The sequence below is a fragment of the Balaenoptera acutorostrata genome, chromosome 16 (genome assembly GCF_949987535.1).
Source record: "Balaenoptera acutorostrata chromosome 16, mBalAcu1.1, whole genome shotgun sequence".
Classification (NCBI taxonomy): Eukaryota; Metazoa; Chordata; class Mammalia; order Artiodactyla; family Balaenopteridae; genus Balaenoptera; species Balaenoptera acutorostrata.
In genome coordinates, this window is record NC_080079.1 from 7,788,491 (window position 1) to 7,816,169 (window position 27,679).

The following is a 27,679-nucleotide window of genomic DNA, read 5'->3' on the forward strand; positions in this document are numbered from 1 at the left end:
GAAGTCTAGGCTCCCCACTGGGCCCTTGCTGGCATGGATGGGAAGAGACCACAGTTTATTCTGTGGTATTTGGCTGGAGTAGAGTGGTTATTGTCTGTAAGTTTCTGTCTTGCTAGGCTGCCTGAGAGAGCAGGCTTCCGTGGGGGCTTTTCCTCTGTGTCCACTGGTGTTGCCGGGTTGCTGGCCTCTTCACTTCCAAGTCTGGGGTCTACGAAGCAAAGAGAAAACCCAGGGAACGCACCATCGTTTCATTCCTTGGGTCCCACGGTCCCTGGCCGGTCTGCCCTCTTCTCTCCACCTTTCAGAGTCTTCTTATGTTTGTTTCATAGCTGATGTCCAGGGTTTTAGTTGCACTGAGCAGGAGGAATAGGGAAAGGACTTCTACTCCATCTTGTCAGAAGCATAAGTCTCTCCAAGTGCTTTCCATGGTTTAGATTGTTTTTTCTTGTAACCAGGGTGGGACTAGGGTGAAGAAGTAGTGGGTGTCTGACAGAAGACCCCTCAGCTCCCTGTAAAGTGTTTGCTTTGCAGAAGACCCTGGAGAGCTCTCGAGGAGCTCCTCAGGAAGGGGCTGGGCTCGGCATTCCCCCCGTGGCAGCCCCTTCCTCGTCTATGGTCTTGGCCGAGAGCACAGCACACACTCTGTGAGCGTAATCACCAAGCACCCGTCAGGGGCGTCACTCTTAGTGGCTAATTCGGCCTCTATTTTACTAGAAGGAAAACATGAGGCCATGGTGTTGCCTGTGCAAAGCCAATGAGAAGGATATTTTTGGATTTCCTTCTTCCACAGCTTCAGCTAAACCTCAGCAATCTGGCCTTCTCCCTGCAGCCCATATAGAAAATGCAGATGAGCCTATTTCAAGGCTGACAAGTACAGGCGGTAAAACTGTACGTAAAACACAATCTCAATTATGCTTAAAAATACTAAAAGAAGGAGGGGGCTGGAAGAGAATATGCCATAATGTTAATTGATGTTATCGGTGGATTACAAAAGGATTTTTTTTTTAAGATGCTTCTTTCGGATTGTTCATAATTTCCAAATTTTCCAATGTGAACATATTACATTTATAAAATTAAAAACAAATTTTTAAACCAAAATAAAATCTCTCCCATGAAAAACTAGTGAGTATACAAAGCCATCACTGGCTGCTTGTCTCATGCGGACCTGGGTTTATACCTTGAGATCATAAGCTGTGGTCAAGACAGGACTCTGGGGCCACTGCACGAGACGCCAGCCAGATCCAGGACCTGGAAAGTGGAAATTACGCCTCTTCCCTGCGTGCCTGAAGCTGCCGCATTGCCAGCCTCGAGGCTTCTAGTGGCCCCTCGGGTGGCAACGCCACTGCAGGGAGTCACTCTGCAGCCACCTACCCTCCACGGGCCCCGGAGCCAGCACTACGCACCCCACACAGGCACCCTCAGGCCCCACAACAGACAGTCAGTGCCACCAAAGGACCAAAAGTGCAGTAAACCCCAGCACTGCCAAGAACCCACCTCTCCGCACCGTGGGCTGGGCCAGACTTGCCGAAGGAAGTCCTCCAGCACGAAGGCAAAAGACTGGCTCGTTATCCTGCGTGAAATAACCCCACAGCAAGGGGGCCTCCAGCCCGGGCAGACCGGGGCCCACATGTGCCATCTTTAGCAGCAGATACACCTTCAGCCCCACCATCACATCCCCTCTGCGGCCTTGGTGGGTGGCCTTCATGTCGGCAGGCAACTCAGGTCCTGGCTTCCCTGGAAGGATGTGGGTCCTGGGGAAGCCAGCCAGCCCCCTGGCCAGGAGCCTGGGACCCACCCATAGCCAGGAGAGTGCAGGAGAGAGAATGCAGTCAGAGCCAGCTGGGATGCATCGCCAGCAGGTGCCCTCGGACCCACCCAGACCCCTCCAGCAGATGGTCAGTGCTGCCGGAGAACCAGACGGCAGTAAAGAACCGACACTTCCAAACTCCAGGACAGACTGAGCAAACATTCTCAGTCGCACCTTCCGATGGTACCGTCTAGGGGAAGCCCACCCCTTGGGCCTCCTGGGCGCTGTCCTCTGCCGCCCCCTCTCTCTTTAGGCCTCCCCTCTTCGCTACTGTGGAAACCTTGCTCTTGGTCCCTCTGCTGTCTGGAAATGATTGTTAACTTCCTCTCATAGAGGCAGGGCCACTACAGGACCCTTGTGCTTGGTAACAGCTGCAGAGAAACCATCAGTGGCCGGTCGGGAGAGCAGGTCAGGCCTGGCCATTGGCTGCGTCTTTATTTATAACTTCTTTTACTTCCAGTGTTAAGGCCCCGCAATTTCAACCGAAAAGGTCGAGAGAAAAATGAATGCCTTGACATTTTTTCCAAACATCCTCCCAAAGAGCACTTGGCAAGAGAACTTGGTTTTGCTGAGAGCATGAGAACGCCCGTGGCCGCAGAGCCCTCCTTGGAGCGGAGCTATTTTTGTTTGCTGAGACATCTGTGCTCCGCTAGGCTCGACACTTGGGACTACAAAGGAAAAACAAAACATGTAAATGGGGACTAAAACCTCTACCAAAATAAAAGTGGGTCGTGAGCCGTTCTGTCACATGTTGGGCGAGCGGCGGGGAGCGGCGGCAGCGTGGCGAGTGCCCCCGGCCTGCCCCCCGCCGGCCCCGCCCGCCCGGCGCAGGGCTCTGCCCCGACGTCATCCGGCAAGCCTTCCCAGGAGGTTCTGCGTCTGAACCGGGCAAACCCGAGCCAAGCGCCACCCCCCACGGGAGAGGCTGGGGCCCCCCACAACTGAGAGGGAGGCGAGACGAGTGGCTCAGAGCACAGACGGCCTCAGAGTCAGACTGCCGAGGGCCAGGCCCCGTCCGCCCCCCCGTGGGACCTTGGGCAAGTGGCTTACGCCTCCCACCGCCCTTGACCTTCTCTAGAAAGTGGGCTGGGCAGAGCACAAGGCATGAGCTGCACGTAGGCCCGCTGTGAGTGCAGGGCGGACGGCAGCTCCCTGGGGATGAGGAGGCCCAACAGCCCCGGGAGGACGTCCGCTCAGGGAGGACTCGGGAAGCCTTCCAGCCGCTCCCTGACTTGGGGCTCAGATTCCAGAAGGTTCACTGTGCCTCCCTCCCCCAGAAAGGCTCTGAGAACACTCCCAGGAAGCTGCTGGGCCCGTTCCCCGGGCCAGGTGGCCCGGCAGCTGCAGGGCGGCCCCCGAGGCAGCTGATGCAGTTGTCTGTCCAGCTGCGGCGTGAGAACTAAGGGTCACGTGGCTGCTTCTCTCTCGCAGCCTCGTGCGCCCTCGACTGTCACCCAGAGTCGCAGGGCACCTCTCCCCTGTGACTCCGCAGCGTCAGGCAGGGCAGGAAGGACGAGGGAAGAAGCAGGTACAAGAGGACAGGCTCCACGTGAGCATCCGAGGGGTCAGGACACACTGATGGGACGGGGCCGAGGTCACACCCCTCAGCTACCTCTGTGCTTCCCCTCCCCGACTCCTGCACCTTCCCAGGCTCCCGGACCCCCCAAGGTCTCACGGGTTCCATCTGTGTGCCGCGTCACCCAGCCCCTGCCCAGCGCATGGGCCCCGCCACCGATCACCCGCAGTCCACGCCTGCGTAGCTTCCCCGACCCAGTGCCCTCTGTGCCCCCTTCCCTGGCCAGCCTGGCCTAGCATCTCTGCGAGGTAGGGATGACACCTGGCCCACAACGGCCTCCCCAGGGGTAAGCCCACCAGCTGGGTGATGACAAAGTTACATGAGGCTTCGGCCCTACCCCAAGACCAGCACCCCAACCCTCCTCTAGGAAATGGGTTTTACTAATGGGCTGCAACTTACTCCAAAACAGCCATCGTTCAGTTACACATCCTCGTCTCTCCAATGCCTGGGGACACAGAGGTTTGAGTACAAAGCAAACTACACGAAGCTATCTGTTGACCTGAATTCCAAACACAAACAAGGGGGCTGGTACGCATGTGTTCCGAGGTGCATCCAGCGTGCTTCTGGGGCTGCAGCACGTGCAGGCCCCCTGGGCCACCACCCCTGATGCAGCCGGCATTTGCCGAGCACTGCTGAGCACTCCCGAGGCCCGGATCTGCCGACCATTCGCTTGTACGTTCGTTCATTCATTCATCAACTCAAAATCAGGTCTGGAGTGGAGGCCAGCCCGGAGGACAGAAAAATGAAGTCGCCCTGGTCTGGGAGTCCAGGCGCTCTTGGGCTAGTGCGGAGAGGGACCTGTCACGAGAACTGTGACGAAGAAAAGAATGAGGTGTCTTGGGGGGCCAGACGAGGAAATGCCTAAATTTCCCCCGTGGCACTGGGGAAGGCTTCTTGGAGGAGGCTGCACTCACAGGAACAGTAAGAGTGTGGAGTCAGGGACAGGAAGAGGGCATTCCAGGCAAGGGAGGCCTGGAGTAGCCTAGCTGTGGTTTGCCTGCCTGGAATTCAGAGTGTGAGGTAAGGAGAATGGACAATGAGACCAGAATGTTAGGGGGGGCAGTTCTAGGAGGATCTCAAATACCAGGCCCAAGAGTTCAGGCTCTGCCCTTTGAAGATGGTGTGGCAGATCCAGGATGAGTGGCCTCATCTTATAATGGAACCAAAGGCCCCCTGGGTAGAGGCCACAGTCTCATCATGTCCACTGAATCAGACTCTGCTCAACGCCCGACGTGGTCTCAGAGCCGCCTCTGCACCTTCCTCCCTCTCCAGTCTGACGTGGTCTGACCCACACTGCACACACTTAGCACAAGAAGCAGGTCGGGGAAGCACTTGCTGGGCACAGACCTCAAAGACCCTTCACCCAGGGCCACATCGAGAAGGAGCCATAGTCCCGGCTGGGCCACTCCCCAGCTGTGCTGTCTTGGGCAAGTTGTTTTCCTTTCTGTGCCTCAGTCCCCTTGTCTGCAAAATGGGGATAAGGCAGCATTTACCTTAATACTCAATAAACATTAGCGATTACGAGGAGACCACCGGCGGCAAACTGCAACACCCATTCTGCCCATCACTCAGCTGCAGGATTTCTCTAGTTTTCCCTCTCCTTGCCTCGGCCTTGGTGCATCCAAGGGCCCTGCTGGCTTTTTTATCACTGCTGATCTAATCAGCATACTGCCGTCCCAGCAGTGCTGGGCCCCCAGCTGGTCTGAGACAAGTTATTTAAGCACTTCACCCTTCCTTCACTTGCCTGGCCTCTTACAGCATCAGGAGCGAGGCCTGACCCAGCACCAGCGACATATGAACCCCCCTCTCCCTTCCTAGGTGTCAGGCGCAGCACCAGGCCCATCACATCCACCCAGACCTCATGTAAACCGCACGGCAACCGCAGGGGCCCTCATTCTACAGCACAGAAAGTGAAGGTTTTCAGGGGCTGAGGAGCATTCCCAGGTCACAGTGCTCGAAAGTAGCCGAGTGGGGATTGCAACCCTGGTCAGTGTGACACCAAGTGGCCTCACAACTTTGAGTAACTGGGATTAAAATGTAGTTTTCTCGGCTAGGATCCTTATACACACCGACAGTCTCACACGCAGAAATTAATTTGCCAAAATCTTTTAGTCTCAGTATCTGATTGGATTAGAGGAACAAAAAAGAAGCATCTTCTCCAGAGAATAAATGAGCCATAGACTCTGCATTCCGTCTTTGATGAAATGCGTATTTCTCATTAAAGAAAAGCTTGATTTTAAAAATATACAATAAAGAATAAGAAAGGATATAAATATTCAATTTACAGAAGGACAAAAAAATCAGTGACCAAGGAAGATGAAAAAAAACTTTAGTCTCCTTAGCAATCAAAGACGGTAACTTTTCTCTATCAATAGAGACAATGTTTTTTAAAAAAATATTTATTTATTTGTTTATTTTGGCTGCACCGGGTCTTAGTTGCGGCCTGTGCGATTTTTAGTTGTGACATGCGGACTCAGTTGAGGCATGCATGCAGGATCTAGTTACCCGAGCAGTGATCAAACCTGGGCCCCCTGCACTGGGAGCGCAGAATCTTACCCACTGGACCACCAGGGAAGTCCTGGAGACAGTATTTTTAAATGATGGTATGATTTGTTGGCAAGAATGTAAAGAAACAGAGTACTGTCTGTACTGGGAGCACAGCTGATATTGGGAGGGAGAATTCTGCATGTCCCCCAACCCAGCAACACCACATGTGAGAATCCGTCTTAATGCAAAAAATCACTAATAAGTGCAAGGCCCTGCTCCAAGAATGTTCAGTGTAGCCCTGTTTACACTAAGGAAGGGCTGGAAACAATGGAATATCTAGCAACACAGTGTGTCCACGTGGAGCAGGACGCAGCCATTGAAACGGTGACACAGGAGGACGCTACTGATGTGGGACGGTGTTTTCGAACTGGTTGCTGAAGAGAGGAATTTCAAAAGCAGCACGTGCTGGGACTTCCCTGGTGGCGCAGTGGTTAAGAATCCGCCTGCCAAGGCAGGGGACATGGGTTCGAGCCCTGGTCCAGAAAGATCCCACATGCCACAGGGCAACTAAGCCTGTGCGCCACAACTACTGAGCCTGCGCTCTAGAGCCTGCCAGCCACAACTACTGAGCCCGCATGCCTAGAGCCCATGCTCCACAGCAAGAGAAGCCACCACAATGAGAAGCCCGTGCACCGCAACGAAGAGTAGCCCCAGCTCACCGCAACTAGAGAAAGCCTGCGCACAGCAATGAAGACCCAACGCAGCCAAAAATAAATAAATAAATAAATAAAATTTTAAAAATCACTTAAAAAAATACAGCATGTGCTCCTAATCTCATTTTTGGACAGAATACGTAACCCACATACTCTGTGCAGAAGGTGGACCTCCAGATGTTATCAGAAGTCACCTCTGGATGGTGGGCTGGTCCGAGGTTTACTTTCTTTTTTCACTTCTCAGGTTTTCCTAAATTTTCAACAGTGAACATGAGCACAGGTTGGGAGCTGGACGGCCTGAGTTTGAATTCTGCTGCTGCCACCTCATAGCTATGGCCTTTGAAGATGGCAGGGATCAAAGGTGCCAGTGCCTGTAAGCAGTGGGGTCAGCCTCCCCACGACGTCCCAGCAGTGTGACCTCAGGCAAGAGGCTTGACTCATCTCTAAGGGGGATAATGACAGCACCCACATTGTGGGCTTGGCACGAGTGCTCAGCGAGGCAACACATGTGAACAGCTCAGGGCAGAGCTGGGCCCAGAACAGGAGCTCAGGAATGCCCACAGTTTTAACAATCAACAAGAAAAAATACAAATTATTATACTGAAGTTAAAAAAACGGCTAATGGTCATGATAGAGACCCCGGGCAGGGGTGCAGCTCTCATCCCCCTGGAGAGGGCGGCTGCCCCCAGCATCCTGCAGCCTCCTCCTTCTGGCCCACTCCCTCCCCCAGCCCCACTGGCCCACCCACGAGAGAGAGCGGGTAGGGGGCTCCCCTTGGGAGGGAGAGAGCACAGTGGTGATGAGAATGGCTGGGTTCAAACCCTGGCCCAGCCACCCCCTGACTGGATGAATTCGGCCCAACGGCTCAACCTCTCTGAGCCTCAATTTCCTCGTCCATGAAATGGACTAAAATGCCAGCTACATCCAGCTGCTGTTGGAATCAGCGAATGAGTCTGCGCGGCGCTCAGCCCAGAATCTGGCATATAGCAGGCGCTCGAGAAGTGACGACTGTCACTAGGATGTTCATCTCCTCCCCCAACGTGTGCGTGCCGCCCCTGAACTACCGCCTGGTCCCCGTGGAGAAGTCCCCTGCGCTCGTTCGCCTCATTCCTCCATTACAGAAACTGGTCCCATCTGGCCATTTCTGCCAGAGTTTCAGAGCCTCTGGGCAGAGACAGGAGAGCGTGCAGAAATGAAGGGAGAAGAGCCAGCGCTGGGCCCCCCAGGTACCCCAGACCCAGAGACGCGAGGTGGGGAAAGCAGAGACGCGGGCCCCGCTGAGAGCCCACCGGTCCAGCCCGCCCGCCCCAGCGCCCTGCTCCTCCACTGCTCCCGGCAGTGACCGTGATGACAGCGACAGCAGCAGCAGCAGCAGCAGCCGGGTGCTTTCTGTGCGCCAGGCACCACGCTAAGCGTTCGTGCACGTTACTGAATTCAGTCGTCATCTCCCCATTATGTAAAACAGAATCTTAAAGTGGTTAAATAACTTCTACCCGGCCAAGGTCACACCAGCTCCAAGCGGCTGAGGCGGGGCCTGCAGCCAGGCAGCCCAGGCTAGTGCACACTCCCCGCTACCTACGCCAGCACCCCTCCCAGAGGACGCACATGGTGCTGTCTAGAGAGCACCTGGCTCCCGGAGGACGGGACTGCAAGGACAACAGGACGTCCCCGTGCCCCGCAGCGTGCCCCTGCCTTCCTGAGCAGGAAAAGGGCAGGTTCCAAAGAGATGAGCCTGCGATTGTCCTGCCGTGGACTCTGCCCGCTGGGGCTGCTGCTTATCTCCTGCTCCGGACGGGGTCGGGGCCGGCGGGTGGGCCTCTGTGGGGCTCACCAAGCTGAAAACATGACCAGGAGCCAGGCAACACACAGGAACAGGGGCAGCCCTGGCCCTAGCATGCAGCTGCTGGGCTCTTCCTGGGGTTGGGCAGGGGTGGCGAGAGGAGAGGGGTGCGGTCTGGAACATTCTGCATCAGAGAGTGTTCCTTTTTCCTGGACACACAGATCTGGAGGCCGTGCAAAAGCCATGGGCGATCACGGGCATCTGGATTTCCGGGCTGGCTCCTCTGAGCACCGGCCCACGACGCAGCCCCTGGGCGCTGGCCGTGCCTCCCTGGTCCTTGCACCACCTCCCCGCCCCGCCCCGCCGCCTGCAGCCCCACACCCACGAGGCCCAACTCTCCCTCACTGGATGGACCTGGGGAGGGGCCACGGGGACGGAATGCGGGCACAGCCAGGCCAGCGTTCAGGGCAGTCTTGTTCCCACCCCACTTCCGGCCCCAAGGCAGTGGAGGGAGCACAGGTGTAGCCCAGCTGCAGGTGCAGGGCGTGGGGCAGGAAGAAAGGCCGGAGGTAGACCCTCTGAACCCCGCGAGGCTCCTCACCACCACGGGGGAGGAAGCTCCAGATGCCCCGGAGTTTGGTCTTGCCTCTAGTTCAACACACGGATTTCTCGTTCTCTTTTCTCGAAGAACTGCTTTGTCAGGCTGAGTCTGTTGAGCCAGAGCAAAAGCTGAGCGCTAGGGACAGCTGAGTCACAAGGATCTGGCTCCCCTGTTGCTACCGTCACCGGCCGGGTGCCTGTCACAGAGCCCAGGGGTGGTAACGGCGGGTACGGACCCCACCCCAGTGAGGTAAGGCGCAGGCACTTGGTACCGGAGGCCCGGTGTGCCGAGTCAAAGAGCCCTAGGAGGCCACGAAGCACTGAGCCCAGCCTCATTATCAACTCAGAAGGCCAGCTTAAAGGATATTCCAGTAATTGCAAGGTTTTTTGTAAATGTTAATTACGGCTGCCTTAATTAGCGCTGAACCCATTGACCTATGGATTATATTAGGTTTATAAGTGTAATTACCTTAACAGGCATATGGATTACAATTATGCTCCAATTAAACCCCGAGCGTATAGCGCACGAATCAGCAGAGGGGGCCCTCCTAACACTCAGGGTCAGGCTGTTCAAACGCTGGTGCTTTAAGGGCCCTACATGGGGCTGGCCCTTCACAGGACCGGGAGCACTTGGGAGGTGGGAGGCGGGGAGGGAGGGCGGTCCACGTGGTCTTTGGTGTTTTCCAAAGGACGGCAGCCACACGTCCAGTCCGTCTAGGCGTGAGATGACCGCAGGACGGGGTTGGGGGGGATGGCAGGGTGGCAGGGCCCGGCCTGCGAGGCAGCGACTGCAGACTTAAGAGCTGTGCCAGCTCCGCTGCCCCTCCGTGAGGACAGCCGGGAGCCCCCCCTCTTCCCCCAAGGAAATCAGGACACTCATCAGCCCGTTAATTATGACTCTCAGCCCCTCCAGGCTGGAGATGCTTTTCTCTCTTTATCTCCAGAGAGAGGGGGTGAATATCACTGGCCCACTTTCCGGGGTGGGGAGCGGGAGGCTGCAGGGCCAGCGGGGAGCAGGAAGGTGGGGCCCCGTCTTCCGAGGGAGCGTGGGAAGCCCCCACTGACAGCCTGGAGGATGGATGGGGTGATGAGGAGGCCAGCAAGGAAAGGTTTGAGAAGACAGCCCGGCGGAGCAGGGGGCGAGGAAAGGAAGTGCCTGCAGTCGGTGGAGGGGATGCGAAGTGACCCGGGGCCTCAGGACGCTGGACCCGCTCACAGAGCCCGTCGGAAAACCCGCTGTCGGCACGCCGGCTGCGAGACCGCAGCGTTGCCGGCCCGGCACGCTCCCTGGACATCCTCCGTGCGTCCTAGCAGCGTGCAGGGGCCCCCTCGCTGGGGTGGAGGGGCTGTGGCCCCCTCACAGCTGCAGACTTTCTCCTGTGGAGCCCAGCCCGGCCCGAGGGCCCACGGGCATCAGAACTCCGGAGGCTGCAGCTCCCCGCCATCCCAGGGCCCCAGGCGCCCTTCCCGCCTTGGCTGCTGCGGTTCTGACGTCCCACTCGGGATGGTGTCGCACCACCTGGCCCTTACCTTCCCGTGGTCAGGATGAGGGAGGACAGCCCCCGACGAGGCTGTGTAGGGAGAGGGCTAGCTGGGCATCCGCGCACCTGGCCTTCCCCTCCGCCTGGTCTCGGACGCAGGCGAGTGTTGAGGCTTGGGGGGGCTGCCTCCTCAGGCACCCCAGAGGGCGGGTGGGCGCTGATGGGCACGACAGTGATGACAGAAGGCGCCATCTCTGGGAAGACAGGATTTCACGGAGGCAGTGGCTCCTTGTGGCCCCATTTTAGAGCTGGGTTATTAGAAATGGAGGCCCAGCAGGGCTCACACAGACAAGGTTATTCCGTGGTGAACCAGGCATCTGCGCCCAGGCTGTCCAGCTCCAGAGCAGGGTTCCAGATCCCACCAAGACCAGCCCTCTCTCTGGGGCAGCCCCGGCTCTGAGCACGGACGTTACCCTGGGGGCACAGGGAGGGCAGCAGGGCTACGGGCGAGGGGCTCGGCCGTCTCAGGCCTCTGTGGGCCGGCGGGCCACTCCCCACTGCCCTGGCTCCCCTCTCCCGCAGCTGGCGTTCGAGAACCCCTTTCCCAGAATCTGGCCTGGAGAGCGGAAGCACGACTTCTCCATGATCAGTCGCTGGGGGGAGAAGTCGGGCACACGCCCCGGTGCACACACATCCTCACCAGGACGGAAGGGCCCTGTGCACGTAAACACGCTGAGGCTGAGCCACGGCAGCCGGACCACCTCCTGCACGTGCAGCACACGACGTCCCTCCTCCCACCTGCACACGCTTCTAGAAATCCTACGAACGAACAAAAGCAGCTGCACAGTCTGGGCACAAGAACTAGAGACAAGAACAAGAGACGGTGGAGATGCGACCTCTCACCTGATGGCACGGAAAGGGGTGTGTCGTGGTGGAGGGGATCATTCTCAAGCAAGGGCCCAACAACCAAGACCAGGGTCACCCAGGAGCCCCCTGCTCCGCAGCTGCCTGAGGGCAGAGGCCACAGGCACAGGTCGGGAGAGGGTACAGGGAGACCAGACTCCCCTCTGCCAGGAATGAGCCCCCAGTCGCTGGGGGTGTTCAAGCCCAGCTTGCAGGCAGGAAGAAGGAGAGGGCTCTGTCCAAGCCCCAGGCCTCTGAGGGGCTGGGAGCTGGGCCGTCAGCCTAGCACGCCAAGGTTAGGACACCTGGGCCACCCTGCAAGGCCAGCACTGTCCTCGTGGCCAGCAGTTACCCTGCCAGACGCTTTACAGACACGGCGCAATCTGATTTGCTCCTCATAACACCTGACAAAGTAGGCATTACCATCCCCACTTACAGACAAGAAAGTCAAGGCTCAGAGGGTTTGTCACTTGCCCCAAACTGCCCGGGTAGGCAGTGACTGAGTCAGGATTCAAACCCGGGCCTCTTGATTCCAGAGACCACATCCCTCCAGGCAGCAGAGGCCGGCCTGCCTGGCAGACTACTCCATGCACGGAAGGTCCCATTCCTGCAAATCACACCACTGGTCACCACCGGAATCCATATCCTGTGCCCCAATTAAAGGAAAAGAGTACCAATGGTTTCCTCTATGAATTTATAAGGCTTTACAAATAAGACTAGCACTAAAAAAGAAAAGAAAGCCTTTTTTTTCAGAACTAGGGCTTAGAAACAGTTCCTTCCTTACCCTTAAACTTCTGAATTTAGCTAGTCATTCATCAAGGGGCTTTCATGTCCACGATACATTGCTGGGAAATTGTTTTGTAGGAAAAATCTAATTAGACTAGATTTTCATATTAGAAATATCACTTCCCATTCAGGCCTAAACACGATAATCACCACTGCTACTTAGAAGTTGAGAGAAGCCATGTGTTTAAAAATGCACACTTTCATTCTAAAGTGTCCCCCTTCTCTGTTCTTTCCAGGGAGGCTTCAAGCCACCGACCTTGGCCCATGAGAAGGCCACAGCCGAAAGAGCCGACCTCGCTGTCCAGGGCCCAGGTTCCGGCCCAGGCTTTGCTGGACAAGATTCATGGCTCATCTCAGCCCGGGCCTGTCACTCGGAGCTCCAGACTTGAAAACCCATCGCCCGCCAGGGGTCTCCACCTGGAGGTCCAACACGCCTCTCCATCATGAGGAGGCCAAGGAAGGACTACCCACAGCCCGCAGCTGCCCCGAGGGCCCAACCCCTCACCCTAACCCCCACCAGCCGTCCAGGCCCCAAACCCGCAGTCTCCCTGACCCGCCTCCCCACCCCTACCCAGCCTGCCAGTCTCCAGCTCTGGACTGAAGTGTCGTCCGACTAAATGACATGACGTCTGATATTTGCTTCAATGAGTCTAGACAAGCCTGGCTAATACCAACTGTTACAAAGTACCACAAACTAGGGGACTTCAGGCAACATGAATTTCTTCTCTCACAGTTGTGGAGGCCAGGAGTCCAAAATCAAGGTGTTGGCAAGGCCACACTCCCTCCAAAGGCTCTTCCTTGTTTCTTCCAGCTTCTGGGGCCCCAGGCATTCCTTGGCTTGTGGCTGCATCACTCCCATCTCTGCCTCGTCTTCACATGGCTGACTTCTGCGTCTTTCTGTGGCTTCTCTTCTTAAAGGACACCGGTCACATTGCATTAAGGGCCCACCCTACTCCAGTGTGGCTTCAGCTTAACTAATTAAATCTGCAGGACTTCCCTGGTGGCGCAGCGGTTAAGAATCCGCCTGCCAGTGCAGGGGACACGGGTTGGAGCCCTGGGCCGTGAAGATCCCACATGTCGCGGAGCAACTACCGAGGCCACAACCACTGGGCCTGCGCGCCGCAACTACTGGGGCCACGTGCTGCAACTACTGACGCCCGCGCACCTGTGCTCCGCAACAAGAGAAGCCATCGCAATGAGAAGCCTGCGCGCAGCAATGAAGACCCGACGCAGCCAAAACTAACATAAAGTAAAATAAAATTTAAAAATAAATAAATAAATCTGCAACGACCCTATTTCCAAACAAGCTCAGGTTCACGGAGCTGTGAGCACCTCCCCAGGGTGCACAGCCCTTCCCCTGGAACTGCTTCTTCTGGGGGCGGCCCGGCAGCCCTGACCTCTCCCTCGCAGCCAGGGAACTCTGTCCTCTGAGGTGATGCTAGCTGGGGCCTCGTCGGGGGTCTCGGGGGCCAAGGGGACTCTTCATGCGCTCAGCACAGGCCGCGGGGAGACCCGGAGTGGAAACCTCACCCAAGAGACTGGGGACGGAGGCTGCCCCCTTCTGCCCACTCAAACCTCCACCTGGGGACACCATGGAGGACAAGATGCGGACTTCTCCAGAACTCTTCTTTCCTCCACAAACACATTAATAGAACTGATAGAATCATTTATAGAATCTAAAGTCCGAACCGTTACGTGAGAAAATGGAAACAGTTTTAAAACATGAAAACAGCTGAAGAAAGCACATTTTTTTGTTTGTAATGGGAAAGGAGGAAAGAGCCCAAATGTCTATTAACAAGGGGGCTGGAGGAGTCACCAAGAGCACCCACACCCAGGACACGCGCGAAGCCACCGCAGCACTCGGCACGTGAAGGGCGTGACTTAGCACTGCTGCTGTGGACTTGGCGGGTGCCCGGGATGTGAAGCGAGAAAAGCAGTGTGCAAAGAAAAACAGTATGATTCCATTTTCAAAACAACAAACAGGACGGCCCCCACCCCTCATGCCGTGTGTGTGTGTGTGTGTGTGTGTGTGTGTACACTGGGACAGAGACAGAAGCACGGCAGGTTGTTAACACAGATTATTCTGGGATGGAGGTGGGAGTAGGAGAAAGGAGGGAGGGTCCATACAGAAAAATTTTAAAGACCACAGGAAAATAGAATAATATGCATGGTGTAATGTTAAGTGAAAATGTAGAATACCTAATTCTAACCATAATATTATAAATATCTAAAAACCGACATAAAGGAGACCTAGATGTGCACATGGAGGGAAAATGGAGTGACAGGTTCGGGGGACTTTTGGGGAAAGTGATGATGGAGGTGAGGCTGGAGGCGAGCAGGACGTGTAAGGACCCGAATTCTCCACGGGCCACGGGAACCCCACAGGGTGTTCAAGCCAGGAGGCGCTTGATCGAATTTGCATTTTGGCTCCTTCTGGCTCCCAGGGAAGATGGATTGGAGGGTGGGGGTGGGATGGAGACAGGGGGCCAACCAGCAGCCATTGCCAATGTCAGCGTGACTGAGCTTGGCGCATGGGTCGCGGTGCATAGGAGGGACAAACTCAGTGTCCCAGGAGGGTCACTGCAGGACATGGTCTGGGTGAGTAGTGGCACCAAAAAAGGTGCCAGGGTAGGGGGAGGAGGCAGAAGGGGCCGTGCGCTCAACGACAGGCGCGTCTCACGTGAGGAGCCCCAGGTGGAAAGGGCAGGGGAGCGCAATGCTGGATGAGGCGCAGGAGCCTGGGGAAGGCCTCGGGGTCCAGGGGGAGGCACGGCCACCTCCCCAGCATGGGCACCCGCAGGGCCAGCTGGGCAGGGCCCCTTCCCCGCTGCAAACTCCAGCCTCCAGTTTGCAGCAAGGTTTTCAGGAGCAACACGGCCAGAGGGCGTGGGTCTGAATCCCGCCCCTCGGCCCCTTAGCTCTGGGACCTTGGGCAGCACGCTGTGCCTCTCAGAACTGCAGTGCCCCCGACATTCAAGTGAGAAGAGCAACGGCCCCGCTGGGTGGTTTATGATGATTGGGTGACCCAGCATAGCAGTGCCTGTGGCCCCCGCACCTGGCCCGGGCCCAGCTCTCAGAAAACGGGAGCTGTGACTCTCACTGTTGTCACCACCCTCACCCACACGGGAGCAAGGCGGCCTGGGCGGGCACCTGCACCGTCGCTGCTAGCCATGTGACCGGACAAGCGGCTCAACCACTCGGCGCCCAGGTGCCTTATCTGTAAAACGGGGGTGAAGACATCGCCTGATTGTGAGTTTTAAATGAGGTAGAAACAGAAGAGCACCCCGATCAGTGGAAGTGCTCCCTCCGTGCCAGCGGCTGTCATAGTCACCACTGTCGACAACATCCCTGCGAAGGCCCACAGCCAGGGAAGAGGAGGCGGGTGGGAATTCCAAGTTCCGTGTGGAGAGGGGACTGGCAGAGGCCAGCCAAGGAAAGTCTAGTGGACGATGGAGCAAATGAGTTTTGCCTGGTTTGGAAGGCAGCACGAGCCATGGAGTAGTTCTGGGCAGGGGAGTGAACTGTAGATCTGAACGTCCAGAAGGCAAGTCTGGCTGCTGTTTGTTTGAAGGACGGGGTTGGGGGGGTGGTGTCACGGAAGCAGAAAGGCTAGCTTTCTGGCTACCCTAACCCCAATTTTGTTTGAGGCAGCCATGGGCCCATTCTTAGGCAGAGAATCATGGCTGGCTAAGCCAGCTGTGACAATTCCACTGCCTTTTACCAGGTACTTCCTTCCCGAGAAGCCCTCGTCAGGCATGGTCACATGATCCAGTTCCAAAGATACATCTGGAAGTTAGGAAAGGTGGGCAGCACTGGGAGAGCTTTGCATCCATTTGAAAGGGACACTCATGGGGGGAAAGCTCACTAGCACTGCCTTGAAGGTGACCATGACACCCAGTGCCACAGCAGCCATCTTATGACCATGAGGTAACAAACAGAATGAGACGCCAACACGCTAAGCAGGGGTGGACTTACCACAAAGTTAATGACTCTTCAGTTTCAGGCCCCTCAATGGCATAGGCACCTTCCAGGGCCCCAGAAATATGTTCACATAAATAGTCATTTCTTAATTGAAGTAAAATTCACATAACGTAAAACTTACCATTTTAAAGTGTACATTTCAGTAGCTTTTAGTGCATTCACAGTGTTTTGCAACCACGAACTCTCTCTAATTGCAGATCACTTCATCGCCCCAAAAAGAAACGCTAAACACATGAGGTAATCTCTCACCATTCCTGGCTACCCTGCAGCCCCTGGCAACCACTAACGTACCTTCTACCTCCACAGACTTGCCTGTTCCGGGCATTTCCTATAAATAGAACCACACAATACGTGGCTTTTGTGTGTCTGGCTTCTTTCATTCAGCGTAATATTTCCAAGGCTCATCCGTGTCGTAGCATGAGTCAGTGCCTCATTCTCCTCTGCGGCTGAATAACATTCCACTGCCTGGATAGGCCACATTTTGTCTGTCCGTTCATCAGCTGATGGACATCTGGGTTGTTTCCACTTTGGGGATATTATGAATAATGCTGCTCTGAACATTCGTGTACGCGTCTGTGCGTGGACATGTGTTTTCAATTCTTTCCAAACTAATTTTATATTCATTATACCTAATGTATTCTTTTTCTTAAAAAGCCCCTCTCCTCCAAGTTGCCTAAACTTCAGGCCTCAGAAAGCCTGGATTTACCCTGATATTAAGGCTGGTGGATCAAAAAAGACAGATGAGACAGCCCTTGTTGAAGTGCAGTGCCAACCCTGAGTCTGAGAGTCACCGAATGCTTTCTTCGGTAAATAACTATCCCCATGGCTGAAGCCACTGCTAGTTAGTGTTCTTTGGCAGCTGCAGCCAAAGTGGTCCTGACGGGTACTGGAGGTGACAGCAGGGATCAGTGGCAGGACACGAGAGAGGAAGCCTTTAGGACGACTCTGGCCTTCTCTCGGTGACTTCTCGGGCACGAGTACGATGAAGTCATTCACTGTCTTATTATTTAGCTAATAATATGAGTGAATACTTGGCAGGTACATCCCAGCGCGTGGCAGGGGCCTCACGCAGAGCAGACCTTTGATAAATAACATGTGAGGGGCTGACTGCCATCAAGTGGCCTGACGTGTACAGCACCCAGCACGGCTGGCATGAAGCGATCCTCTCCGCCCTGTCTGTTAGCCGCCACCCAAGGTCAGCATAGGGTGGCGGTCCAGCAGAGTGTCCCTCCCACCCCACACTGCTCCTACAGAGATGCCCCCTATGCCCCCTACGGATCCCGAGCCCCTCAGGAAGTCGTGCACACCTTGGACCTTCCCTCCAACTTGGCTGGGAGGACAGCCTGGCGAACCCCGGTTCCAGCAGCACACTCGGAAACAGACGCTGCATCAAGGCCCCCTCCCCACCTCCTGCCTCTTCTTGAAGTTCAATCAGAGCTGTGATCATCAGTGTCCAGAGCTGGACTTAATGAACGCCTAATGACAGCAGGGGCGGTTGCACTTTCTCCCCGACTGAGCTTCCCATCTCACTCGAAGCAGAATGACAATGTCAGCCTTAGAGACCCAAATTGCACCTGAAGATTTTGTATTGATTTTCAGATACATAAGAAAATCGAAAACCACAGGAGATATGTTTTAAAAAAAAAAATCTTTCTTTATCCTCCAAGCGCACACTTACACATACGCTTACGCACTCCCGCATGCACACTCACATACACATATACATATACGTGCCCTCTCACACACACACACACACACACACACACACAAGTGTGCACCCTGCTGAGTCTTTCACACTGCCTGTGGATTCCGGCCCTTCCTCTTGGCGACCTGGGAGCAGCAGCTTACATTTCCAGGCTCCAGAAAGACCCAGCAGCTCCCTACCCATGAACTAACGATCAGAGCATCAGGGATAGACGAGTGGCCTGGCCACTGAGGGCCTCAGAGTGGGCGGTGGGCCTCCAGGGTCACCGGTGGTGAGCCACAGAGGGGAGAGGCAGGGCCCCACCTGGAGGCTGAGAAGGCCCCTCAACCCCCCAGGAGGAGAAAAGCTGGAGGTTGACACAGGACCGCAAGATGGTCCCGAACAGGTGAGTTGAAACAACTATCTGTTTGGAGGCAGCAGTGGCCGCCTGTGGGGCTTCCACCTCGGGCCAGGCAGGACTCTTAACTGTGGTAGGAGCATTCTCTCATTCAATCCTGTGACGCCCCGTGAAGTCCGAACAATCCTCTATCCCCATTTCCAGAGGAGGAAACAGATGCCTAGGGAGGAGAAGGGCCAGGTTCACACCTGGCTCATTCACGGGCCCATCCCCAGAGCTTCCCGCAGGTACGGGAGCCAGGCAGGGGCTGAGGGCTTCTCTCTGCCCTGGGAGGGGGTCCCTGAGGGGAGGCTGCCGGCAGAGCTCGCCCGGGAGAAGCTCCACCATTAACTCGCTCTAGGTGCCCACATCCCTGGGGGAGGGAACGCGGCTGGGAGCCACAGTGCCCCCAGGGGAGCCGGCCCACGTGTGCAGCACAGCGGTGCACACTGATTGCACCTCCACGGGTGCAGCCAACCCACGGGCCCCAACTCCACGGATGCATGAAACAGTTGGCTCCCACATACTGGTATCTGTGCCAAGAGGGAGGGACGGCCACACCCTGACCGAAGGTCTGCTGGGCACCGGGCGCATCACACCTGCAATCCCATTTACCTGGGAGGGCCTGTGAGGTGGTATCCTTCTCCCCACTTCAGGGGCGAGCCCAGCCAGCCGTAGAGCTGAGGTGTGTGCTCAGAGCTCTGGCCACCCTCTTCCCCTCACCCCACACAACCTCATGGTGATAAAGCATAAAATCAGGTGCCGGGTCTCCTGCAGTGAGGGGCTGCCAGCCAGCAGATGAATTTGGGTCTGTCGGCCAATCAACTGCTGTGTTGGCCTGAACAGACTGGGCCAGCCTGATGCCAGCATCCCAAAGAGGGTCGTGGGAGGAGGCTGGGCCCGCCCAGCTCCCCAGAGATGCTGAAGGGGGACTGAGGAGGGGGCTCCTCTCTCAAACAAGGACAAGATCAGTGGTCCCCTCAGAGCGTGAACCTGTCTTGACTCGGTGGCACTCCTTAGATGTGCCCTGGCCTCTGCCAAGGTCAGCGCCCCTCCAGAGCAAAAGTGCAAATGGGCCACTGGCCCTTCCTGCCCCACCACCTGCAGAGCAGAGCCTGTAATTCCAGGGACACAGCGAATCTGACGACAGCCCCTCCCACAGACCTCTACGCCAGGACTGAGCCCATCTACGCCGCCTCTGCACTCGGTCCCCTGAAGCCCAGCCACGGCCCCAGGTGACAGCTGTGCCCCAGCCCCAGCTCTGCCCCCCAGTCCTGCTTTCCTGTGTGCCCACCCACATTCAGGCACCCATGCCTTACAAGGGACACTGCCCTCCCGCTCAAGCACTCACTGCAGGAGACGAACCCTCAGTCATTCACACCACACGTCTAATCAGGGGGTGGCGGAAGCGGAATGGACCTCAGAGACCCCACCACCCAACTCCTGCCTCTTCCGGTCACAGCAGGGCCATGGTACCCCATCCCCTGCCCGCCGTACTGTATTAGGCTGTCCCTTTGTAGAAGCATCTGCCCTAAACTTTACATCTCAAGGTGGAAGAAAGAAGGTGGGGAGATGTTTTTGATCAGCAGTTTCTTTCTCTTTCAAGGGCTAGGTGGGCGATGAGGGCCACTCCGGCCCCTGACTTGACTTGGTACGTGATTTCCTGATCCCAGTCTCAATGGGGACAAGGCAGGGCACGTGGCCGGGTCTGCATGAGCCAGGGTCCCCCTGGGAAAACAAACATGCTCTGCCTTCTTCCTGCCTTGCCCTTCCCCCAGCTCTGTCCCTCTGGCAAACTCTTCTTCATCCTTCAGAATCTCACTCAGGCTCCACCTCTTCCAGGGAGACCCCGATCTCCCTCCGGGCTAGTTCTGAATCCTGCGGGCTCGGCCCCCACGCTTTCTGGCCCCAGAAGGAGAAGTTGTCCCTGCCTCATGGCCTGAGAGTTTCTGCAAAGCCAGGACTTGGTGTCCCTCACGCCGAGCCAGCATCTTCAGGAACATCACACATGGAGTGTCTGCAGAGTGACGAACAAGCCTGCAGCCGGGAGTGGCATCCCTGCCCACCACAGATGCCAGGATCACAACACACGGCCCAGCCACCGCCCAGCAGAACCTTTAAGAAGAGCGCACGCAGCATGATTCCATTTATAGAGAGTTCCAGAACAGGCAAACCAACCTCTGCTGTTAGAGGTGGTCAGGGTGGTGGTGATCTCAGGGGTCAGAGTGACTGGAAGAGACCCAGCGGGGTTTCTGGGAGGCTGGGAATGCTCTGCTTACACAGGTGGGTTCACGCGATAGGAACTGAAGCTGTGCACGTAAGTTCTGTGCAACTTCCTGTATGTCATGAATCAGTAATAGGTTTAAAAAAAAAGACTCCTGACCAGGGGCTAGCGGCAGCCAGGGGTGTGTGAGGCTGCTCACCACCCCCGTCAGCCCAGCCGACTCTACGACTCAGGGGTGGCCGGTCCTCTGTCCCCTGCCACTGCTGCCCACGGGGGTGCGGGCGCAGGCCACCCCGGAGGAGGGTAAGTCCAGGCTGGCTGTGCCCCGCCGGGCCCGGCAGGGCGGGAAAGGCACATGCCGACCCTCCCCCGGATCTCCACGCCCGCCCCCAACAGACACTCACTCCTCGGACGATGCGGCGACGTGGACACTGGAGTCTACCTCTCACCACCCGCCTCGCGTCCTTTCCACTGTGCCCCCAGCCGGCCTGCTCCTGGCCCCCGGACACCCAGGGCTGGCAGGCTTGCCCAGAGCCATGGAATGTTCATGGGGGGGGTCACAGTCCCCCCACGAACTGTGGGGTTCCCACTCCGTTCCCAGGAGACACGATGGGGCGTCCAGCTTTCCTCTGCACCCAGGGGAGGGGGAGGGCGAGGGACGTGCTTGACCCAGACCCTCTCTCTCAGCTTAGCCCGGGGCAGGGGCGGGGGGTGCCTCCCGCCTGCCCCCCTGCCCTGCTGGGCTGGCGGCCTCCTAAGCAGGCTCCACCCTGGGGGGCTTGGCTGGGCGGCCAGTGGGTCACAGCCATGCCCGAGGGGGGAACACGCTCAGATGCCACTGACTCTTGGTCCGTTCTTAAACCCAAAACCATGCTTTATAAATAACTGCATTTAATACGACTTTTTTTTAAAAGAAACAGGCAGAACAAAACACTAATAGCGGTTCCCTCTGGGAGGTGGGATTATAGATTATTTTCTTCTTTGTGCTTTTCTGTATTTTCCAAAGAGGGCACTCATTGCTTATATAATTAGAAAAATTACATTGATTTTTGAAAAGAAAAAAAAGAAAACCATTGAAGGCATAGTCAAAAACATAAAAATGAGGAGTTCTTCAGGGTAAAAATGGCTTTTCATGGGCTACTGTGCTCGGGCCCAAACAAGCCCCACTAAGCCCACCCCACGGCAGATGAGAAACGTGAGAAAAACCCCAGCGTGCGCGCCACCAGCGGCGGAATTCTGTGCTGTGAGTGGCCCTGGCAACCAGCATGCGCCATCTTGAGAGAAAGGCCCTGAGCCCAGGAAGACTCCCTGTCCCCAAGCTCCCAAGTCTCGGCCCTCGTGGGGCCCCCGACTTTGCCTTGCTGGGGTATCTCTGCAGACACAGCCACCTGGCACCTGCTTGTCCCGTGGGGGTAACTATTCCAGGATGGAGGTCGGGTGATGGGACCTCAGGCTGGCCTGGGCCGGCTGGGGGCAGCCAGGGGCTGGAGGACAGGCGGTGTCTCCCCCAGGTGGGTCATGAGTTCAGATCCCTCTGGGGCATGCATCAGCCAGGGAGACAGCGGACCCCAGTGCTGAAATGCAGGCACCCCACGAAAGTGAGGGGAGGTCAGACGAGATGCAGGGTGGGCAGAAGCACGGAGGCCGTCAGGAAAGTAGCCTGCAGCACAGCGAGAGCACGAGGAATGGGCACGGAGGTTGGATTCTGGGAAAGATGGGCCTACAGCGAGGCTCAGCCCCAGAAGTGCAGGGGGCTGGGTGGGGGCCAGGGGAAGACCTGCTCCCCCTGACCATCAGCTCCCCCAGGCTGGTACCTGTCCTGCCCCTCTCTCTGGTCCCCATGTGCAGAGGCAGGAGAACTTCCACAAGAGTGGGAGCCCCTGGGAGCCCCTAGATCCCCCTCGGTACCATCTGCCATGGAGAGCCCCAGCCTGAGCACACAGACTGGAAACAGAATGTCAGGGGTCAGATCCCACTAGCTCCTGTGTGTCCTCAGGTGGGTAACCCAACCACTCTGCCTTAGTTTCCTCACCTGTAAAATGGGGATATATTAGTACTTGCCTCTTGGGCTACTGTGAACATACTTGCAAACATGTCAGTAAATCAATGGAAGTCACCCTGCAGCTGAGCCCCACTGACAGCCCCATTCAGGGTCGCAGTCTGGTGCTGTGGAAGCCACAGGCACCCCTGGGCCACAGAAGGCATCCAGACCTCCCTGCTGGCCCCAGCACCAGCCCTGGGCCCCGAATGCCCATCAGGTCTAAATGCGGATCACAGGCCCCAAGAGAAAGTTCGGAGGGCAAATGCGTGATGATGGCCTTTGGTGACTCAGCCCTCGGGACTGCAGGGCCTTCCGGTTCCAGGAGTGTCCGCTGGAGATGTATCTCAGGAGAGCCCCTCAAAGCCCCCTCGCTGCTTCCGTTGCATCTCGGCAGGGACCAAGTGTGGGTACAGGCTACCCTGCCACCGAGCAGATGGCAGCATCTCTCCAGCCCCTTGGGGAGGTGGCACCCCTTCAAGGTGGGAAGGCGGGGTGAAGGGGACCACCCCGCTCTGCCCTCCAGCATCACAAATTTCTGCAGATAACATTAGAATCCCCCTGGTCCCCAGTGTGTTCTAGGAAGCCCTTGCAACGTGTACTGAGGGATGAGGTCACAGGAGCTCTGTGCTGACAGGACCATGATGCCCCCCCAGGAGGCCTTGGTGCCCCTCGCAGGCCCGGCATGTCCCCATCCTGGGTCCACACTGCTATTGTGCAGACAGACAGGAGACTCGTGAACCTGTCTGCCATTGGAGCTGCTGCGTGGACCCCACCAGGGTGCCCGTGGTCCCCCCTCCATCAGGTCAGGGGCTAGCAGGGGCTGGCTCCTCCGTGAGCCTTGGGGTTCAGAATTTCCATCACAGGTGGCCGCTTGGAGCCAAAAGCAACATTCCTGCAGGCCGGAGAGCCCCGTCCCTGGTCTCTCCACAAAGCAGCTCTGGATAATAGTTCACCTGATGGAGTTGAGCTCAGACCTAAACTACCATCTGGGCCCCGAGAGCCTGGTGGGCTGTCCCCTCCCCGTGGCTCCGAGCTCTCATCTCACAGCGGACGCATCCTGATCCGTGGCATTCGGGGACTCAGGCCCGCTGAGTGGGCGTGGAGGCTCCCACACAGCAGGGCATGCCTGGTGCTTGTTGACTTTAGGGGCCCCCTTTTCCATAAAAAGAATTTAAATAATTTAACAGATTTCCGTGAGCCTCAAAAGTATCATGTATTTCTGATATGAGAAAAAATTTTAAAACATTTTCTTTGACCTTAAAGTTTGGGGTTTTGGGCTTCCCTGGTGGCGCAGTGGTTGAGAGTCTGCCTGCCAATGCAGCGGACACGGGTTCGAGCCCTGGTCTGGGAAGATCCCACATGCCGCGGAGCAACTAGGTCCGTGAGCCACAACTACTGAGCCTGCGCGTCTGGAGCTTGTGCTCCGCAACGAGAGAGGCTGCGACAGTGAGAGGCCCGTGCACCGCGATGAAGAGTGGCCCCCGCCTGCCACCACTAGAGAAAGCCCTCGCACAGAAACGAAGACCCAACACAGCCAAAAATAAATAAATTAAATAAATTAAAAAAAAAAAAAAGTTTGGGGTTTTTTTTTCCTTCTAATTTTAAAAGAAATTAAAACACCTTCATGAGCCCCTTAAGGTAGCCGGGGCCCCAGGCACTGCAACCCCTGGCTCCAATTCCTGGGAGTGTCTGGAGCCCCGCCGGTGGCCAGAACCTGGGAGTGGGCTCAGGGGCCGGGAGAGGGGATGAGTGTCTACCATGAACCACCAGGCACTGTGACCCACTGGTCTTGGTACCCCTGCTGTGCAGACCCTCGGGGCTGCTGGAGAAGACGCTTGTCTTCCCACAGCCCTCGGGCCCCTAGCGAAAAATCCACTCAACTTGCCAACGGCAGGACGGAGTAAGCACAGCAGGCTGCACGGGGGGCCGTGTCCACGGAGTCTGGGGCGCCCGGTGGAGGAAGCCAGCCGTCCAAGGCTCTGTGCTCTGTGTTGGCAACTTCCCTCAGAATACTCTGCGAGCAGCTCCAGAAGTCAGGGAGCAGGGGCTCCAGACTACAGTGAAAGGCCCCTCCTGCGGGGGGCCTGGAGGAACAGGGTGGGGTCACATGCCTGGGCTGCAGGTCCCTGCTCGGTGGGGAGGGGGAGACCCCTGTCTCTGGAGGCCTGACAGCACAGGCACACCGGCCGCCCACCCAGAGCACCTCCCCAGACACCACGGAGGCTCCCACAGCCGCAGAAGTACAGCCACGCCACAGGGACGGTGGGCCCCAGGGCCTGGGAAGTCAGGGGTAACCCGGGGCCTCCTTCCCCAGGTGGTCACACAGATGGAACACCAACAAAAATAACAACAGCTGGTATTTGCCGAGGAGCACTCACTATGTGCCGAGAAATGCGCTGCATGCTTTCAGCATAACACGCCGTTCTGTCCTCCCTCCACCTGGGGCATCAGTGCTCTTATTATCCCCATTTTAAAGATAAAGAAACTGAGGCCTGAAGTGACTGGAGCAGGACATGAAGTCAGGCAAGTGGCTCTGACTGGAGATGCTTTGCTGCCTCCCCTTGGGGAGCTCAGGGGATGTGGCAGGGTGGAGGGGGGTGGCTTTTTAGTTTCAACATGGCTGATGAGCCACAGGGAACACTTGGGGGGCCTGGTAGGCCTCAGGGGCACCCCACACTTCCTCCAGCCATCCAACTCCCCCCAGAAAGAGGCCCTGAATAACCGTCCTACACTTCAAGTTGCAGCAAGCGTATCCCCTGCTCCCATGAAGGCAGGCTAAAAATAATTCAATGCCTACAATATTCTGAGAAATAAAGTGCCTTGAAATATCACGGGAAGGAAGTGCCTCCTTCCTTCACCACGTTTCCTTGCAGGAATAAGAGGCAGTAAGAGCCCGCGCTGTTAGCAGACCCAGGCTCTTTCTTTGGAAGCTTGAGTCAGCTTCCAAAGAGCTGTGTCACCTGGGCAAGTCAGAAGCCACTCTGGGCTTACTTTTCCGCAGGACGGAGTGGGAGGGGAGAACCTAGACAACTCCTAAGGGTTCCTAGACCTGTGAGTCTCTCAGGAAATGGAATGTCTGCACGTAACCTCATCATCACTGGTCTCTTCCAGATCCGAGTAGCAAACTCCTTGCGGTCACCAGCCTGGTTCAGGGTGGACGTGTACGGCCTATGTCTCAGGGGAAGGAGGCCTGCCCACCACCTCCCCTTCGGCCAGAGCAGCAGCTGCTCTCCTGAAGCTGCTGGATGTGAGCAGACCAGAGCCTCTCCTGTCCTCCCAGAGAACGCCCTGATGGGGCGAGAAGAGAGGGCAGCCGGGAGGCCACACGGCCGGGAGGTAGGAAGGCAGTGCCGTGCTGAGAGCTGGGCCGGCCCACGGAGGCGAGACCTGCAGATGGCGGGGAGCCCCTGCAGACGGCCGCACCCTGTGTGCTGAGTCCCGCCCTGGGCACCAAGGTGGGAGGTTCTGGCAGGTCACCCAGGATGGGGGAACCGGAATGGCGGTGCCCAGAAGAGGACTCAGTCAGAGAAGAGTCCAGGACCTCTGGAGTCCTAAGAGGGTCTTTCGTCCACCATGGCTCCTGGGCCACACCTGCCCACATCACGTCTCTGCTCTGTGGTGGTACAAACCCACACACACTTATCCGAGGGCTAAAGAAGCCCAGCAGCTTTTGTTTACAACACAGCCTGAATTACTCACACCTGGCTGATACCTCCAAAATCTTGGGTAATCTCGGCCTCCACTCTCCTCAGGGCAGTGGGCACAGAAACGGGGTCCACAGGAGCAGGAGATGCGGAGCCCGGCTCTTGGGGCAGGCCCTCATGCTGGCCACCTGGCTCTCTGGCCTCGGTTTCCTCATCTGTGAAGTGGGCTCAGTGTGTCGGGTGAGGTGAGGCCCAGCCATTATCTCTAACGGGAACGGCCTTTAGATGCATCCCTTGATGGACCAGAGGAAGGGTTTAGAGGGGCTCTGGGCTCCTGGCCTGGGGCTGGGCCGGGAGGCAGAAGAGACTCTGAGCCCTGGTGCCAACAGCCGTCAACAGGTCCCGGCCTCCCCACCTCACCTAATTGCACAACCGGCTCCGGGCTGGCATGCCTGCCACCCACTCCCTGCGGCCCGATTCATGCCACCCGGAGCCTCCCACCTGGGTCCCCACTTCCAGCAACAATGAGGAGCCCTGCCACATGGGCAGAGCTCTGACACCCCAGCACCTCCCTGGGCCCCGTGATACCCTGAGCACCGTGTTCCCGGGACCTCTCATGGCAGCAGGGAGACGGAGAGGGCAGGTGGGGCAACTGAGTCTGGGCAAGCTGAGTGAAGGCTGCGAGCAGGGCTCTGGAGTCAGACCTACCTGGTTCGACTCCCAGGCCCACCAGGTTGTCACTAAATGTCTCTGATGCTCAAAACCCCGAGACACATATTTACCCTACAGGCTTGCTGCACAGAGGAAAAGTGCTCGTCCTGCACCTGCTAAGTGCTGGTTTATTCTAAAAAGATGGGGACTTTCCTGGTGGCGCAGTGGTTAAGAATCCACCTGCCAATGCAGAGGATGTAGGTTCAATCCCTGGTCCAGGAAGATTCCACATGCCGCGGAGCAACTGAGCCTCTGCACCACAACTACTGAAGCCCGTGCGCCTAGAGCCCGTGCTCCACAACAAGAGAAGCCACCGCAGTGAGAAGCCTGCGCACCGCAACAAAGAGTAGCCCCTGCTCGCCACAACTAGAGAAAGCCCGCGCACAGCAATGAAGACCCAATGCAGCCATAAATAAATTAATTAATTAATTTAAAAATTAAAAAAATAATAATAAAATAAAATAAATAAAAAGATGGCTATTATTTTTATTACCAGAGAGGACAAGAGGCCTGAGCCACCAGTGGGTGGTCCACAGCAAAGCCAGGACCACAGTCCAGGTGCCCAGACCCTCACAGCTCAGTCCATCCATCTCTCAGCAGCAAAAGGAGGGCTGACAGCTTCCAACACCACCCATCAAGGGCCGCTGTCCTAAACCAATCCTTGCCTGATTCTCCCAGGCTCGGAGCTGCCGCACAGGATCTGTTCTGAAATAACTCAGGCTCCCAGTGGTCTTCAGTCAAATGGGGCCCTGGCCTGCTTCCTGCCTTCAGAAAGTCACTTCCAAAGTGGCACAGAAGCTTTCCCTGCCCTTCTCGCCTCCCCTCCCTCAGCCTCACCAGCCCTGGGCTCACAGGACCTCCGAG

At 56.9% G+C, this 27,679-nt stretch overlaps 1 protein-coding gene across 7 annotated transcripts in view; it reads right to left on the reverse strand.

The window, feature by feature from the left end:
* LHPP (phospholysine phosphohistidine inorganic pyrophosphate phosphatase) overlaps nt 1-27,679 on the reverse strand; it is a 139,488-nt gene that overhangs the window by 49,430 nt on the left and 62,379 nt on the right. Inside the window, exon 7 of one of the 7 annotated variants that reach the window (XM_057531503.1) lies at nt 2,199-2,475. The exons of the other annotated variants lie outside the window; for them this stretch is intronic. Within the exon in view, the coding sequence (XP_057387486.1) occupies nt 2,457-2,475 (19 nt within the window). The 3' untranslated portion in view covers nt 2,199-2,456. Of the gene's footprint in view, nt 1-2,198; nt 2,476-27,679 lie in introns of those variants that run through there. 7 annotated transcript variants of the gene reach the window in all.